Source organism: Chlorocebus sabaeus, chromosome 2, assembly GCF_047675955.1.
Source record: "Chlorocebus sabaeus isolate Y175 chromosome 2, mChlSab1.0.hap1, whole genome shotgun sequence".
Taxonomy (NCBI): Eukaryota; Metazoa; Chordata; class Mammalia; order Primates; family Cercopithecidae; genus Chlorocebus; species Chlorocebus sabaeus.
In genome coordinates, this window is record NC_132905.1 from 1,886,145 (window position 1) to 1,904,903 (window position 18,759).

The window sequence follows — 18,759 nt, forward strand, 5'->3', positions numbered from 1 at the left end:
CTTGCCAATGGAGGCTGGGAAACACATGGCGCACACAGGTGCCTCCCCACGATCAAGGCCTCTGGGATGCTGGCTCAATCTCCGCCCAGACAGCAGTCTCTGGAGGGTGTGGCCTCAGGGCAGCCTGCATCAGCAAAATGCTGGATGCCCATCAGGGCCCGGGACCAGAGCCGGCTGTCCCCACTTCCCACAACCCCAGCCTCGCCCGGTGAGAAGGCTACAGGTGCTGGTGACACCTGACCCTTCACCGGCCTCAGACACTAGGGCAGGGCAGACGTCGCATGTGGCTAGCGATCCACACCATCATCCCGGGTGAGCCTGGTGAGCAGCGATGCCAACATGTGCTTCACATTCAGCTCTCCGGGAGGCACGCCTGTTCACCATTGTCTCCAGCAGCTCACAATACATATACCCTGAACCACTGACCATGGAACTGAATTCTAATTTCAATTAGCAATAGAATCCAATCAAGGTATTAGGTTCTGTTGGGGAATAAACTTGCTAGGTTTTTCATTCTGTAAGGACATCCTACATGACAAGATTAATTTTAAAAGAACCAAGGGCCTGGTACAGTAGCTCACACCTGTCATCCCAGCACTCTGGGAGGCTGAGGCAGGAAGACTACTTGAGCCCAGGAGTTCAAGGCCAGCTTGGGCAACACAGTGAGATCCTGTCTCTACAAATTTTTTTTTTTAAATAGCTGGGTTTGGTGGCATGCGACTATGGTCCTAGCTACTTGGGAGGCTGAGGCTGGAGGACCGCTTGAGCCCAGGAAGTCGAGGCTGCAGTGAGCTATGATTGCACCACTGCACTCAAGCCTGGGCAACTGACCCTATCTCTAAAAGTGAATCAAGCACCAAGACCCTTGGTCAAGGCCATACTCACACCCAAACACATGGCCCACGAGAAGGCCATCACTTTGCACACATTAAGTGCTGGCCATCTTTATTAAATAGAGATGTTTAACATTCAATAGATATCAAAGGTGACAAAAGTTAGGTCATAGTTTACGTGTTAGCATTTGCAGAAACAATAACAAATAATAAAAAGTTAAAATAACCTTTGACACACAGCTGCCTTTGCAATCAGCCTTCCTACCATTCTTCCTCCACCTCCGGTTTGGTGTCTGTGCTCAGGGACAGCAGAAGAGGGGCTGTCTATGCAGCCAACGAGCCCCTGAAATACCAGGAGCCTGGTGCTGGGAGAGGACTTGGAAACAAACCTGTTGGCAAATTATCTTAACCAGTAAGAACTGGAACGATCAGTAAGAAGTCATTAAACTTCCCTAAATGCAGTCACTTTCAATGTGTCTGAGTCTCACCTTTGGATGTTCTCAGCTTTTAATCTTTCTTGGAGAATGAGCTGGTTCACAGCCGCAGTGTGGAAAAGCAGGTAACCCTCCACCAGAGGCACATGGGCTCCACCTTCCAGCCATTGGGGATTTCCAAGTCTCCTCTTTGAAAAATGCCACAATCCTAAATCCTCAGACCCAGTTACAAGTCACCAAGTGCTTCTGTTCAGACACTTCTGAGTGGCTGGTACGGAGCTCGCAGGTCCTAAGGATGACACAGGACTCGGCACCGAACACCACTGCTTCCAGCTTCCAAAGCCACACAGGACTTTGCACCAAACACCATCGCTTCCAGCTTCCAAAGCCACACAGGACTTGGCACCAAACACCATCGCTTCCAGCTTCCAAAGCTACAAAATCAAGCTTTCAAAACACATGTTCACTTCTAGAAGTGCTTCCATCACAGGTGTGGTGTGGAAACCAAGACACACGCAGGTGGCACCTGTCATTCAGAAGTGCCAGCCTTAGTAACCTGGACTCCAAACAGCTGTGCATTGAGTGTGTGTGCATGCACACAACTGACAGTCCTTCATTCAAAGTGCTCCACTGTGATCTCTCGTGTTGACAATTCTACAAAAAGAAAATCAGTCACGGCCAGGCGCAGTGGCTCATGCCTGTAATCCTAGCACTTTGGGAGGTTGAGGCAGGCAGATTACTTGAGGTTGGGAGTTCGAGACCAGCCTGACTAACATGGTGAAACCCCATGTCTACTAAAAATACAAAATTAGCCAGGTGTGGTGGTGCACGCCTGTAATCCCAGCTACTCGGGAGGCTGAGGCAGGAGAATCGCTTGAACCCAGGAGGCGGAGGTTGCGGTGAGCCGAGATCGTGCCATTGCACTCCAGCCTGGGCAACAAGAACGAAACTCCGTCTCAAAAAAAAGAAAAAAAAAAGAAAATCAGTCACTTGATAAAGGTGAATGCTGAGATGGACACATACCTATTTTTGGTTAAATAACTTTAATTACACCACTGTAAGTAGATTCTGCCTCTGACCCTCCCACAGCACACAACCGGATGTGATTCTTGTCACCTCTATTTTAAACATGCATACTGGGAAAAACAGAAACACAAGAGTGCTATGGGTACACGCGACGTGTAAGAAGAAATGAACCCCTTGAAGACATGGACATGGTGTGCGGTGACAGCGAGGCCTCACTGACGACAGGGCACGCAAGTTGGAGCCAGGACGCCTCTGAGGTGGGAGCAGTCTTAGGATTTCCTGTCATGCTCTCGATGCTTCTGCCCACTCTGGGTTGTCACGGTGATACTTCATTTTGGATAGTATAAAACCGGTGATTAATGCATATCTTGCTCTTCAGCAAAATACTATTCAAGTAGTTTTAACTTAAACATTTTAAAAGTAATCTTTACATTATTGAAGATTGTTAAAAAATACAGACTCTGACAACCGTTCACTCGACCTGATGCTCTGAGACTCTTCGCTTCTGTATGACCGTGATTTAGAAGGCAAGCCCTGGCCTTCATCAAGCTCTCTGCAGGATTATTTTCAAGATCCATCTCTCCCCCACTGGTTCGAGTTTAAAAGACTTTCAGAACCTTTTGCCACTGCATTATAAGGAGAACATGAACCCCTTCCCATTACTTCCTTTAGCTACACATTCTATGACTGAGAGTGAGCTGGAAGCTAAACAAGCCCCATCTGATTTCTGCCACAGAAAAGGGCGCTGTGAAGAATTTCCCTGTTGAAACCTTAATGAAGACGATGATCCCAAGTGAAGCTTTATGAAGAGACGGCACAGCAGAGTGAAATGTTTGGCAATCAACAGTGAATTAGAATTACATCCTTGATCAGGGACGGTGCTGTCGCCGCGAACACAGTCGTTAGAAAAGTTGGTTTCTGCTGTGACGAGGCTCAGAGTGGCCACTCGAGGAAGTCCAGCCTCGTCAGCCTCCGGTCGGGCCCCAGGCCCCTCCAGGCCCTCAGTAGATATCTGGGCAGTCGGAGAAATTCCGCTCAAAGTAATCCCCTGCATACAACCAGTCGGGGGTCCCAGTGTAGGGGTTATTGCCTGGGTAGAACCACCTGCCGGACACAAGGGAGGGGTCAGAAGATGCTCAGCCCAAAAGGAAAACGCAGCCCTGCTCTGGGGGCAGGAGTGTGTTCCCCCAACTCAGCACCATCACAGTACCATGGGTTTTAAAATGCAGCCCAGGGTAACAACCTCAATGGAGGATTACTGATCCTGTGGTCACGTGAATGCTGGAACCTAAAGATATGCAGCCACCCATGTCCATTTCACTTCCCAACAAAATCTGGAGGGTTTAACTCAACACAAAATCCTCACACTGGGCGCTTATCAGAGAAGTTACTGGAGCCTAAATAATGCCTCTCCCTTTTCAAGGCAAAAGCAGTTACACTGTTCATATTTGCTTTCATTTGAAGCAAACCAAGTATTTGATTTTTTAATTGAGGGCAAAGGAAGACATTATAGGCAAAGAGAAGGTAGCACAGGGCCCGGGTGTTGGGGCTGGCTCAGCCGCCATCTGCAGCACCCAGTTGGCACTCAGGGCCCAAGGGGAGTCCTTGGGGCTGGTTCAGCTGCCGTCCACAGCACCCGACTGGCACTCAGGGCCCAAGGGGTGTCCTTAGTGTTGGAGGTGGGGTGGGGGGGCGGCACTCACAAAGGAGAAGACATTTTCTTCAAAGGATAAAAGATCATTATTTTCACAGTATATTTTTTAACACTTTAAAACAACAATGAAGAGGCCGGGCACAGTGGCTCACGCCTGTAATCCCAGCACTTTGGGAGGCCAAGGCGGGCGGATCATGAGGTCAGGAGATCGAGACCACAGTGAAACCCCGTCTCTAAAATACTAAAAATACAAAAAATTAGCTGGGCGTGGTGGCTCATGCCTGTAATACCAGCTATTCGGGAGGCTGAGGCAGGAGAAAGGCATGAACCCGGGAGGCGGAGCTTGCAGTGAGCCAAGACTGCGCCACTGCACTCCAACCTGGGCGACACAGTGAGACTCCGTCTCAAAAACAAAACAAAACAAAACAAAACAATGAGGAAAGGCTAACTATTTTAAAGCTGATTTTTCTCTGGATTAAGGGCAAATTCCAAATATCAAACCATTCAAAGCCTAGTATTAAATTAAATTGGAAGCCCAAACTGTGAGAATTGGTTTCAAAATGCCAGCCACAAGTAAATCACTGGATACCATTGTTATTGGGCCTTGAAAATGAATCCTACCAAGTAGGTGGCCTAACAGAATTAAGATGCTTCACAAATTCCCAAAGATTGTTCTAACAAACTAAAACCTTTTACTTATAAATACATTTTAAAATTATACTTATTTTTTTTTTTTTTTTTTTTTTTTTTTGAGGCGGAGTGTAGCTCTGTCGCCCAGGCTGGAGTGCAGTGGCCGGATCTCAGCTCACTGCAAGCTCCGCCTCCCGGGTTCACGCCATTCTCCGGCCTCAGCCTCCCGAGTAGCTGGGACTACAGGCGCCTGCCACCTCGCCCGGCTGGTTTTTTGTATTTTTTTTTTAGTAGAGACGGGGTTTCACCGTGTGAACCAGGATGGTCTCGATCTCCTGACCTCGTGATCCGCCCGTCTCGGCCTCCCAAAGTGCTGGGATTACAGGCTTGAGCCACCGCGCCCGGCCTAAAATTATACTTATTACAGTACATTACTGATTGGATCCTTATTCAATGGTTCCTTTCTCTTATGACTATTACAGAATAAACTACAGCCAGCTTAGGACAGTTCCAGAAGCAGGAGTCACGTCCTGGCAGCTGATGCTTCCGTGAGACCCACGCGGGCCCACGCCATCGTCCCAGCCTCCGTGTGCGCAGATGCCACGGCACAGCACACGGGATTTAATTTTCACAAAACCTTTCCAGGTCACAGTGTGAAGATCAGCCTGAGTGGCGCTGACAGGAAGATGTAGTATTGGTGTGACAGGCGTGGCCTCCACACGGTGCCACCTCCCGACCCACAGGGGCTGTGGCCCTGGGGGACCTCAACCATACACTCACCAGCTGTGTTTTCCTAAAGGGAGCAGCCACATGCAGGCAACATTTTCTCTTTAACTTTGCCACAGTTGAGAAGAAAGCTTTGGGCCAACACACCATGAGGCCTGGCAGTAGACCCAGGTCTGAGGTGACAGGCGCTCTGCACAGGCCACCCCCAGCCGGATGGTCTCGGCAAAGTGTGCACTGAGTTGGGATGGGCTCTCACCTGGGCAGTGGGAACCACATGGGTCAGGGGCAACCACTGGTGTCACTACCTTAATGGAGCCATGGAACAGCAACTGTCCAGCCACAGGGGTGTAGGGGTGACAGAAGGTGCTCCCCACCATCCCCAGGTGTGTGTGGGGCCTCCTCACTCCTCGTTGCCCCAGCCTGTGTGGCTACCACCTACTCACCTCGTCTGCCACTCCGCCTCCTCCCTGGCCCGCTCCCTCCGTGCTTCTCTCTGTTTCTCCTCCAGCCGCTCCTTCTCCTGGCTGGCCAGATCTAGGATAGAAACCAACAGTTTAGGTTAGACAGAGACCTCAGAACCGTACCCTGCCACCCCCCGTGCACCTAGATCTCTAGCTGGCATGTCTCACTGTGGCTGGAATGCCACCGACAACAGCTTTTGTGATTGGGAAACCAAACACAATCACAACTGCCGAGGCCAGCTGCCAGCGGCCAACGGGGCCCTTCCCAAACGGAGCTGAGCAGAGTGGGGGGCTGCGTGTGCTGCACGTTCTACGACAGCGCGACTCAAAGTCTGCGGGTGCCGGAATCTGAAGGACAGGCAGGGCCTGAGCACCACCTGATGCCTAGTGTGCGAGCAGGCGCTCAGGACGGGAAGCCAGCCCCACCACGGGCTGTGCAAATCAGAGCCCATCTTTCAACCAAAGACGAGCTCCATTTAGCCTTAACCTTCCAGGGTAACTGCCATGTGGCTTCTCTGAAGGACTGGGCATATATTCTGAATACAAAGCATGAGAAGTTACATCCCTTCCCAAGTCACACTCCTCGTGAGCTGGGTTTCTCTCCGAACACATCACTAATGTAAGCCAGGTGCGGTGGCTCATGCCTGCATCCCAGCACTTCCAAGGGCTGAGGTAGGCGGATCGCTCGAACCCAGGAGCTGGAAACCAGCCTGGGCAACTTGGCAAAACCCCATCTCTATAAAAAAATACAAAAATTAGGCCAGGTGCAGTGTAATCCCAGCACCTTGGGAGGCCAAGGCGAGTAGATCACCTGAGGTCAGGAGTTTGAAACCAGGCTGGCCAACATGGTAAAACCCTGTCTCTACTAAAAATATGAAAATTAGCTGGGCATAGTGGCAGGTACCTGTAAACCCAGCTACTCGGGAGGCTGAGGCAGGAGAATCTCTTGAACCTGTGAGGCGGACGTTGCAGTGAGCCGAGATCACACCATTGCACTCCAGCCTGGGCAACAAGTGTGAAACTCCGTCTCAAAGGAAAAAAAAAAAAAACCAAACAAACAAACAAAAAACCCTGGCCGGGCGAAGTGGCTCACATCTATAATCCCAGCACTTTGGGAGGCCGAGGCGGGTGGATTGTGAGGTCAGGAGATTGAGACCATCCTGGCTAACACGGTGAAACCCCATCTCTATTAAAATATATAAAAAATCAGTCAGGCGTGGTGGTGGGTGCCTGTAGTCCCAGCTACTTGGGAGGCTTAGGCAGGAGAACAGCCTGAACCCAGAAGGCGGAGCTTGCAGTGAGCCGAAATCGCGCCACTGCACTCCAGCCTGGGGGACACAGCGAGACTCTGTCTAAAAAACAACCTGCAAAAATTAGCCAGGTGTGGTGGCATGCACTTGTAGCCCCAGCTACTTGGGAGGCTGAGGCAGGAGGATCACTTGAACCTGGGAGGTTGAGGCTGCAGTGAGCCGAGATCGCACCACCTTACTCCAGCCTGGGCGACAGAGTGAGATCCCGACTCTAAAAATAAATAAATGAAACATCACTAACTCAAAACCCAGGACACTTTAGATATGCCTCCTCAGCCAGGAGGTTCCCTGCGGATTCCATCGAGATGAGTGAGTGAGAGAGACAGTTGTTCATCAGCCACATTACAGACGAATACTGCATGCAGAGCCCACCGGGAGAGTGTGAGGCTGCAGGACACACCACACACGGGCCAGTGACTGCACTGAGGGCTACACGGATCCTCACGGTGGAACACCTGCAGTTTTCAAAATGTAATCTTAACTTTTGTTTAATAATAAAAAATGAGGAACTTGCACTTTGTTTTTACTGTGTCTTTTGTTGTTGATGAGACAGGGTCTCGCTCTGTCGTCCTGGCTGGAGTGCAGTGGCACAATCTCGGCTCACTGTCACCTCCACCTCCTGGGTTCAAGTGATTCTTGTGCCTCAGCCTCCTGAGAAGCTGGGATTACAGTTGGACACCACCATGCCTGCCTAATTTTTTGTATTTTTAGTAGAGATAGGGTTTCGCCATGTTGGCCAGGCTGGTTTCGAACTCCTGACCTCAGGTGATCCACCTGCCTTGGCCTCCCAAAGTGCTGGGATTATAGGCGTGAGCCACCACGCCTGGCCTAGGACTTGTACTTTGTATGTATTCTTTTTCATTTCATTTTCTAGTAATGTAATTTTAATTTATTTACAAAAGGTTTGGTCTGAGGCAGGCAAGAGATCTTTAAAGCTCATCACCGCAGATGGTCTGAGAAGCCTAGCTGGAAGGCCTGCAGCCTGCCTGTTTGTTTAGGGAGAGGGACCAGGCTCCCCTTGTAGGGGAGAGCCTGGCTTCTGCCAGCGAGTGCTTTGTGCTCTCCCACCCTAGCCAGGGCGCCCTTGGCCCCAGCTCCCTCCTCTGACTGCAGGGACGCACCCATGTTGCCATTCTCCATGCCGCGGATGTCAGGGCGCAGGCGGCAGTCCGTGGGTGGCAGGGTCTTCTCCATGCCTGTCTCCAGCTCGTTGAGGCTCACAGTGAAACTGGTGAAATTATACATCTGTGGAGCAGGCACAGAGATGCGACCTCAGCAGGGCCACTGAACCATGGACGATGCTCCAAGACCCCCAGTGGGCCTCTGAAACCCCACAGGTGCTACCTGACTGCCACCATGGGAACCTACTTCCACTCACGTCTTCCACCCGCAAATTCCATGCCTCTGCCATCTTCACTAAGCGCGTATCACGCACTGTGGCTGTAATGTTTGCATTCTGAGGTGTGACGGCAAAACTCATACACATTTCTTTTTCTATCTTCACAATTTCATTGACAGATTTGTCACCAGCTTGCTGGAAACACTTCGGCCACGCTACCTGTCTCCCACTCCTAAACCCTCAGCTTGTACCTGCTCCTTCCCTGCCCTCAGCCACACCTGCCCACAGATTCCTCCTCTTTACCCCTGCAGCTGCCAAAGCCTCAGCCCTGGGAGCAAGCTAATCTGTCACATTAAAAACCCGAATGCTTAGGGCATGACAGTCCCCCCATGCCTAGGACAACCAGAGCCTTGCGCTGCCTGACTTCTGGCTTGCAGCTGTCTGCTCAGTGTCTCGTGGACAGCACACCCGAGCAGGCCTGTAGCGGCACCCTGCACCCACAGCCTCCTGGCTTCTGCAGCCCTCAGGGCCCCGGCTCCACTCAGGTCCTCCTGCCACAGCCAGGCCCTCCAGCCGCCACCCGTGTCCTCCCTCTTCGGTTGCTGCCCTCACAGCATATCAACAAGCAGCCAGAAAGGCCACAGGAAACATCAACCGCACCCGTCATTCCCTGTTCAAATGATTCATGGGGCCCCGTATCACTCATAACAAATACTGAAGTCATCCGGAGACCCCTGCACTCCCCCCACCCTCATCCCCATGGCCCCCTGGGCCTTCTAGCCCTCATACACTAGTCTACTCCAGGGGGCTCTGCCCTGGCTGTCCCCTCCGCCCAAATGCAATCCCTAGACACCCCCATCCCTCCCCCATGACTGAAGCCACAGCACTCAGATGCCCTCCCTAGCACCCAAGGCACCACCTGGCTCTCAGGTGTGAGTCAACCACCTGCTCCACCTCCCTGCTGGGACCTCATCCGCCCGGTCCCAGAGCCCAGGCCCACAGGGCCTGGCAGGCAGAAGGACTCAACACATATGCTGAGCCAAAGGCTGGAAGCACAAGTTATCGTTAAAGAGACTTCCCTGAAAAAATACATAAGCAATTTTCCTAATAATAAATTTAAAATACCAACAGTATCGTTGGCAGGCCACAGTGTCTCATGCCTGTGGTCCCAGCAACTCAGGAGGCCAAGGCAGGAAGATTGCTTGAGGCCAGGAGTTTGAGACCAGCCTGGGCAACATAGCAAGACCTCCTCTCTACAAAAAATAGAAAATTAGTCTGGCATGGTGGCACACGCCTGTGTTCCTTGCTACTTGGGAGGCTGAGGTGGGAGGATCACTTGAGCCCAGAACTTGGAGACTGCAGTGAGCCAAGATCACACCACTGCACTGCAGCCTGGGTGACAGAGCGAGACTCTGCCTCTATCAAAAAAGAAAACAGCATTGTTAAAGCAGTTCATACTCTAATCAAATGATAACAGCGACTGTTGAGATAACGTGTTTAGAGTGAAAGTTTTGCTTCCTTTTCTGTATTTTACACGTTCTGCTCTGTTTATGGGACATAAAAAATTGCATAAGTTGCATATATTTTATATATAAATAAGAATTTATAAAAGATACTAAAATATTACATGTGATATTTATCATATAACCATATATCACATTTTGTCATAAGACATGTAGTTTATCTATATTTAATAAAAATTATAAGTGCAATTTTCAAAAATAAATATCACAATGCATTTAAGCATCTAAATTGACAAGTTAGAAAAGCAATCTCCCAAACAGGTCTGGAAGGCTCTTTTGATAAGATGCACTCGGTGTGGGCCTTGGCCGGCAATGGCTGCGTCTGTGATGTTCCCAGGGAAAGCGCAAGCATGTGTGCCTGGAGCAGCGGTGCCTGGCCCCAACAGCGGGCCCCAAGGCAGGCAAGCACAGGGCTGGGACACAGCTCCAGGGACAACAGAAGCCAATTCAACACGGGCAGAGGCCCCTCCGTCTGCTCTGGGACAACAGGTTGAGGCAAGGTGACACGCAAGGGCCCAAGGACAGGGAAGAGCCAAGGTGCTGGGCTCAGGGGCAGGTCTGATGTGGGCAGGCAGTAAGGCCTGGCCTCACAGCGGGGGCGTCAGGCCACAGAGGGACACAGACCTGGGCAGAGTTGGGGGGCCGGGTGTTGATCCTCCAGAGCAGCTTGCTGCCGGGAATGACCTGCACGGTCTCCTGGGCCACAGGCACGTCGTCAGCCACGTCGCTGTCAGCCTTCCCAGAGCTGTCATCCTGAAACACAGAACGCTGCTGGGTGGCTGCCCATGGTCAGGCCGCTCTTGGCCAGGAGGACAGCTATTCTCAGAGCACCTTTCAGACCACTCACCATGCCTGAGCAGAGCCAGGCGGCTTTTTTTTTTTAGACAGAGTCTCGCTCTGTTGCCCAGGCTGGAGTATAGTGGTGCGATCTCGGCTCACTGCAACCTCCGCCTCCCGAGTGCAAGAGATTCTCCTGCCTCAGCCTCCTGAGTAGCTGGGATTACAGGCACCCACTACCACACCCAGCTAATTTTTTGTACTTTTAGTACAGATTGGGTTTCACTACGTTGGCCAGGCTGGTCTTGAACTCCTAACCTCAGGCAATCTACCTGCCTCGGCCTCCCAAAGTACTGAGATTACAGGCGTGAGCCACCACGCCCGGCCTTTTTTTTTCCTAAACTAAGGACAAAATCGAATTTCCTCTCCAGTCTATGACACTGTCTGTCCATCACTGTATGGAGAGGAGCTGGACCCCAGTCCCTAAAGCAGCTCACACTCCCTTTGTGGGGCTGTGCTGTGTGTTCTAACTGACACCAAAAGCAGAGACAACAGGAGGTCAGTGGCCAGGCGTGTTTCCCTTTGGGAGACGCGGTACACGTGAAACGGCACTTCACGGAGTCTGAGCGCGACTACGCGGCGGTGCCTTCCAAGCAGTATGTTCATTCTTACGCACGGCACCTCTCCAGAAGGCAGGTTCTGGGACTGAGAGCTTTCAAGATGGCGCAGCTTTGCCCTCCATCAAGAAATGGCTCCTGTGTGGGGATTTCAGACTCTCTACATCCTGATGAAAAGAAAAAACCTGCCACATTGCTTCTCAAAATCAATGGGTCCTAGAAAAGGGAGAGAATGATTCCAGATGCAGCTGTGCAAGGAGATGACTGAAAACAAGCGAGTCAAAGCCCAGGGATTCCTGCACCAGCAGGGCTGTATTCACACTGGCTGTAGGCCCCGTGGCCCGAGGCTGGGCGAGGGAGAGCCGCGGCTCAAGGACAAGCCTTCACAGAAAACTCTCCTGTTTCTAGGTCACCTCAAGGAGTAGGAAAGCACCAAAAAACATCACTAAATGGATTTACCCTTCTAGGTCTGTCTAGTGTGTAAGCAGAATTTTCCTTTTTCAATAAAAGAGGGTGATTAGAAAAGGTGTCTAACGGTACACGTGAAAACTACAACATAAAAAACACTTGGGAGCCAGAGGAGGCCGAATGTTTCCGTTAAATAAACATCGAACATTTCAGGCTTGGTACATTCCAATTCATTATGTAGAAAATATGACACCTCTTTTGAACTATCGCTTTTATTTTTAAGTTCAAGAACAACTAGTTTTAAGGTAATAAGTATTCCAAAGCTCTAGTGGGGAAAAGCCTTGCCAATACTTTCTGGCTGTTGAATATATTATCTGGTACTCACAACCAAAAACAAAAAATTGAAATTCACTTGATTTTTAAAAATATGTCTAGCCTAACTCAAAGAAAGCGAGAAGATTTATTAAGAAGGACCCAGAACCTGGAGTTTCCAGAAAAGAAATGGCCTTGCCTGAGGTTCCCTCAGATACTTCCAGCCATGGGGACCAGTGACTATGTATGACTCTAGGGCACTGGGGCCCACAGTTTATAGCAGCAGCCTCTATGCAACCAAAATATAGATAAATCGGCTGGGTGTTGTGGTTCATGTCTATTAGTAATCCCAGCACTTTGGGAGGCCGAGGTGCGAGGACTGCTTGAGCCCAGGAGTTCAAGAGCAACATAGCAAGACCCATCTCTACAAAAAAATAAAAATTAGTCAGGCATGGTGGTGCATGCCTATAGTCCTAGCCACTTGGGAGGCTAAGGAGGGAGGACCGCTTGAGCCTGGTAACTGGAGGCTGCAGTGAGCTATGACTACACCACTGCACTCCAACCTGGGTGACAGAGGAAGACCCTGCCTTGGGGAAAAAAAAAAAAAAAAAAAAAAGGAAAGAAATACAGATAACCCCCGCCCCCCACTGATACTGGACCCCACAACACGTGGTTCAACTGGACAAATTCTGCACATTCATCTCTCCTGCTGGGGCCCAAAGGCTCCTTGCGCCCCTGGCAGGTGAGTGAAAGGCAGCAGTGGCCTGATAGCCCTCAGCGCCCAGGGCTCAGCTCTGCCCAGGGATGCCCCGGCCCTTACCAGCTTAGCCTTTCTCAGGTGGTCGCCTCTCCTCTCCTGCTTCTTGAAGGATTCATACGAAACGGGATCTATGCCCCACAAACATTCCGTCCATTTGCCATAGATCACAAAGAGCTTCTTTTTGCTGTAATTAAATGGGATTTTTAAAGCCAAGTTTTAGTCATTACAAACTATTTGTCTAAACACATAGCACCTTAATTTTGACCCTGGAATAAATCCCCCTCAGGCATGCTTTCTTACGCATTTTGGGACATCTCTGGACATAAATGCAAAGATGAAAATTTGCATTCTGGGACCATTCCAAGCCCTGATACACACCATGGAAAGGAAAATGAAGGGCTGGAAACCTAAAGGACGGACAGCCCACGGGGCTGCAGGAGATGGGAAGGGATGGAAACCCCTACAGGAAATGGGAAGGGGCAAAAAAAGAGCGAGCGTTTTAAAATGTAAAGCTGCAGGCACCCACTGAACATTTTCAACATGCTGAATGTGCTGTGTGTGTCCTTCAGCCCTTTTCTATCCATCAGTGCAGTCAATGTTGCTTGATCTTTGGTTCCCCACCTGCCTGTTTTCATCAATAACAACCCAGAGACCTTTGCAGAGTGGCCACTAGAGCTCTCGATTCCAAAAGGGATGACGCCAAATAGTGCCAGGCTCCATTTTCTTTCTCTTTTCGCCTCTTGCTGGGAAGAGTCAACCGCGACCACAGACCCCCTGGAAGTGCAGCTCTGACAGGCTCAGGACCCAGGAGGGGAGGGTGTCTCTCTGCCCTTGCAGAGTCGGCACACAGACACGGGGAACTGGGCCAGGCCTCACCTAGCAGACAACCTGGGGACAACTCTCTGTCTCCAAGGACAGAGCACCCTTAAATTTAGGATGGAAAACCGGAAAACCAAAACACACTTTACATGCACTCACTGAGGGTCAGCGAGTCTGGCCTCAGGGCCCCAGCCCAGTTCTGGAAAAACACGCTCTACGTGCACTCACTGAGGGTCAGCGAGTATTGGCCTCGGCGCACCCACCCATTTCTGGAAACAGACAGCCAGCTGCTCCCTGGGCTGAGTTCCAAGGGGCAGAGGCGTCAAGGCACTGTAAGACTGCTGTCCCTTCTAGGTCCACACGTTGATCCTCACATGTTTTATGGGAGAAACGGTCAGTCATAAGCCTGGCCATTTTATTTAAAGGCTGTTGAAACAGGTGCATTTCTGGTATATATTAGAGGGTGGACAGAGCAGAAACACCAACTGTCTTATTTTTTTTTGAGACAGCCTCTTGCTCTGCCGCCCAGGCTGGAGTGCACTGGCATGATCTTGGCTCACTGCAACCTATACCTCCTGGGCTCAAGCAATTCTTGTGCCTCAGCCTCCCGAGTAGCTGGGATTACAGATGTGCGCCATCACACCCGGCTAATTTTCGTATTTCTAGTAGAGACGGGTTTTAGTAGAGACGTAGTTTTAGTAAAGACAGCCATGTTGGCCAGGCTGGTCTCGAACTCCTGACCTCAGGTGATCTGCCCACCATGGCTTCCCAAAGTGATGGGATTATAGGCATGAGCCACTGCACCTGGCCCTGACTGTTTTACATTGGGGGCTAGTTTCTAATGGGAAATGTCTAAATTTTAGGAAATAGAAGGAACTTCATGACATTCTATGGCTCAAATTCCTTACTGGGAAAAAAAAAATTGAGACCCAGATTACAAAGTAATTAACCCAAATGGAGAGAAAAAAAAACTGAAAAATTTGCTAAAACAGTACTGACCATTCCTCTGCTCACAAAAACTTGTGAAAGTCCCTGATTCAGACTGGAGTGAACCGGTCACGTGACACGGACACCCCACCAGCTACCACATTTGAGTCTCGCCTGACGGGGTGCATGGGGTGCCCTGCCGGGGGAGGGAACGCGCAAGGCCACACTTCCCACCTCAGCTCTGCCGCAAAACGCAGTCTTGTCTCATCTCCCAGTGGAAACGGCTGACTTCTCGAGACCATGTTATCAAAAGAAGATGGCCCCAGTAACAAGCCACCTAGAAACTACATTCAAAAATACCCTTCATTTTCTTGTATGCTCAATAACAAAATGTCTTTCCAAAACAAAAAGGAGTCATACTTCTGGACCACGAACAGATGGCATTGGTGTACCTGCGTCTCGTGCACGTCGGCACATGCAGGCCCAGGAGCACCTCAGCCCTCTAACGTGGACACACAGGCTGCAGTGGTGCCCCATGAACCACCTGGCAAGGACCTACTTTTTGTCTTGAATGTGTCCTTCCACCTTGTGAAGTTCTTTTCCGAATAATCCACATGGTTTAAAGTGAAGCACACACTTATGTCCAGTTCTGTGGGAAAAACAAACACAGGTTTCTGCTGCAAGACAGCAAACAGCCAGAAAGGGCAACTCTGTAATGGGGGAAGCGCGATGGAGGACCCTGGGGCAGGCGGGGGCTGACTGCGAATGGGTGCGGTGGGCCTTTGGGGCGATGGAAGTGTTTGAAACTGGAAATGTTGGAAATTAGAGCGATGGAAGTGTTTGAAACGGGCTGTGGGGATAGCTCCATGATTCGGTCAATTTATTAAAAATCACTTAAGTGTCCACTCAGAACAGGTGAAACGTATGATGCATCAATTATACCTCACTAAAGTGGTGAAAAGGCAAAGCCCACCAGTCATAAGCTTCCAGGAAGAGGGCATTCGAGCCTGGACAGTGGCCAATGGCTGCGGACGGCCACCGCGCTGCACCTGGCAATGACACAGCTCTTCGGCATAGCTCAAAGCCTTCAAGTAACGACCGTGACTACGAATAAGGCCGTGAACGAGGAGCACCCACGGCCAACACCGGTCAGAGTCAAGTCCAGGCAGCTGCTATGCCTGGGCTGGTGGGGACACGGCAGCAGCTCGTTGAGGCTGAGCTAAAACCCACCAGGAGCACGGACGCTCACGCTCCCTGGCTCACCATCCCCACCCGGAGCCTCGCACTCTCACCCAACAGTGGGGTGCTGTCACCTGTGGTTTAAAATCTCCACTGTCCCATACTGCTCTATCCACAGCTTCCCGATGATGACGTTGTGGACACAGCAGGTGGGGTTGGTCCAGGTGTAGGCTTCGTTATGTCTGTGAAGACACCAGAAAACAAGCGGTCAGAGCGCAGAAAAGGCAAGACACGACGTGACCTAAGACGCAACGACCAGGCAGTGCTGGGTCACAGCAGCTGGCGCCCGCGGGACAGCAGCATGCTGCTTTGAAGCCCCTGCGACGGAGGCTGTGTATTTAGTATGCGTTTGAAATGTACTTCTTCTTTCCTTTGTAGCATCTACAAAGCTTTCTACTTAAATGTCAAGACATGTTAATAAGCAATCAAAGAAGACTGAACAAAGAGAAATGGCTTTCCTGTGAAGTCGTCAAAAGAAAAGCGACCTCCCCAAACACACATGGCAGTAATGCAGGGTCCTGGGCATGCAGCCCTGGCTATCTGAGGAGCCAGCATGTGGCTGTGGAGGGGTGCAGGGTTTTCACCGCACTCCACATACTTGTTTCTTTTATTCCTCATCCTCCCAAATGGCCCCGCCCAAGAAGAAAACACCCCACAAATGTGAGACAGCTGATCAGCAGCCCCATGTTCTAAGGGGCTATGTGGAGGAGCCACAGTGAAGGCAGAAATCCACTCAGAGCAGGGTAGTTTGCGACACGTGTGGAATTCTCTGAACTTCCTGGGGGTGGAACCCAAATGCATTCATCAGCAAGGTGTGCAACTTTATCAGCAAGGTGTGCAACTTTTCATTTCTGCACGCCTCTTCCTAAGAGAGCAAGGCCACTGCACAACAGGCACAAGGCTGCACCAGCCCCGGGATACACTCTCAGGTGCTTCTCCAGGTCCTTGTGGAACCTTCTAGCCACCACCCAGGCAGGGCCAATGTGAAGCAAAACCCACATCGAATGCTTCATCAGGCAAGGTGTCATTTATTACTTATTTCTGTATGTATTGTTAGGACCTGGTGCCTACAACAAGACCGTAGGCAGTGGCTTGGCAAGACTCGCATCTCCGGACTGGTGGCCCAGGAGGACGCCAGCATCCGGTCTATGTCTGCCAGGTCTTAGGGGCCGGCGTTTGTTGGAGACTTGTGTTTTGCTCTGAGGTGTCTTTGGTGGACACTGGCTTGGGAAGCATTCAGGCTGACAGTGAAGAGCGGCAGTGAGCGGCCTCTCGGAGGGCCCCCCTCCAATGCTGTTTCAAATTCCAACCCTAAGTCACCCCTGCCACATAAGCACAGGCTGGGGGAGTGTGCAAAGGGCCACTTCCCTGGCTTCCTTCTCAGCTCTCTCCCCCGTGGGAGGCAGGACCCTGCAGCAAGCAGCCCTGAAGGGGCCCTGCCAGCAGGCAAGAAGGGGAACCAGGACACAGGCACCATGGGTAACCCAACCCTCATTCCCCACCGCAACCTCACGGTCCCCAGCCCTCAGAAACCCTGCCAGACTGGTGTGGAAGCTGCTATATTTGGGGCTGTTAGGCAGCAAAAGACAAGGAATACAATGAATGATGACTGAAAGGGGTGCGAATTCCAACTGCAGAGGTGAGGGCGCCCCCCAGCCACACGGGACCCTGGTCAGGAAGCTCATCTGAAGACGTTTCTGCTGTGGGGAGGTCACCACCTCAGGAGAAAAATCCCAGGGTTTCCTCCGGAAGGAAGGCTTCCCTCCACATCGCCAGCACCCATTTCAGTTTCTGCAGGAGGCGGCTCTCGGCAGGACGCACCAATACTCACTTGAGCAGCTCCAGTGTGATGGTGCCTCGGGGCTCCGCCTCCACGCTTTTGCCCCAGAACTTGAGCTTGGGGTAAATGGAGCCATGGAACAGGAAGTCATGGTTGAGGCCTTCCGAGTGGAACGCACTGATAGGGGGATGGTGACTGACCTGTTCCGATATAAATCTGAATCCTAAATCTTCCCTAGGTCCAAGAAAAGAAAAAGAGAAACAGACACATTAATGGCAGCAAAATAAAAGAAAGGGCAGCTCAGACATCGTGCAGAGCCCCTCACGGGACGCTGGGAAGCACGGGCCCTCCGTGTCACAAGATGTGGCAGAAACACCCAACACCGCCTCTCCGACATCGCACTCGGCCTAACATTGGCAAGAGACACACACATAAACACAGCTTCCAGAGCACATCTGACCCACCCAGAGAGGGCAATGGTGCAGGAGGGGGCCTCCACCCCAACGCCCCGCTTGCTCTCCATGGGACCGCCTGAGTCACAGCGGTGTCTCGCCAGAGGTGCCCAGAGATGTGGATAAGTGACCCTTACAGACCCCTGACTCCAAACCCTCAACCCCGAGGGACCCCCACTGCCCAGGAACTCAGGACACTAAACCCTTTCTGAAGAGGGTGCCCCTTCCTCGCCCTTCTACCAGGCCCCTGAAGGGATGGAATGGCTTATACCCCAAAATATTCCTGTCCAGGAAACAGGATTTTTAGTATACTCTCTTTTTCAATCAAAATGTCAGCTTTTAATTGTTCCGGAACTGTGAATACACCTACAGGTGTAGTCATTAAAAATTAGAAAAGCTAAACCACATAATTACCAACTTAACTGGAATCAGAATTTCCAATCACTACAGAGGAAGGAAAGTTGAAAAATTAGATTTTAAAAGGTTGACTACCAAGGTATGTAATTTACAAAATGAATACTTGCCTAAGAAAGGAATGTGTATTTTTAGCTGTTAACAAGGAATCTGTAGGGATCCAGGGTATTGGGAAAGGACTTGGTTCACGTCCATGGCCCCTAACCTGACAGACTGCCAAGGTCTCACAGACACACAGCACATGGCAGACACTGGCAAGGACGATCTGGAAGTGAACGCGTGACAGACGGCGTGTGTCGACGTGAAGAAGGTGCGTAG

The 18,759-nt window shown here is 50.9% G+C and overlaps 1 protein-coding gene across 2 annotated transcripts in view; it reads right to left on the minus strand.

Annotated features, from left to right (window-relative positions):
• Positions 1-898: 898 nt before the first annotated feature.
• OSBPL2 (oxysterol binding protein like 2) overlaps positions 899-18,759 on the minus strand; it is a 58,416-nt gene continuing 40,555 nt past the window's right edge. Inside the window, exons 7-14 of one of the 2 annotated variants that reach the window (XM_008011911.3) lie at positions 17,627-17,809; positions 15,870-15,977; positions 15,116-15,205; positions 12,871-12,994; positions 10,561-10,689; positions 8,196-8,319; positions 5,747-5,837; positions 899-3,397 (exon numbers count right to left, since the gene is read on the minus strand). In XM_008011911.3, coding sequence (XP_008010102.2) covers positions 3,295-3,397; positions 5,747-5,837; positions 8,196-8,319; positions 10,561-10,689; positions 12,871-12,994; positions 15,116-15,205; positions 15,870-15,977; positions 17,627-17,809 — 952 coding nt within the window. In that variant the 3' untranslated portion in view covers positions 899-3,294. The remainder of the gene's footprint in view (positions 3,398-5,746; positions 5,838-8,195; positions 8,320-10,560; positions 10,690-12,870; positions 12,995-15,115; positions 15,206-15,869; positions 15,978-17,626; positions 17,810-18,759) is intronic. The other variant, XM_008011927.3, reaches the window with a different exon arrangement.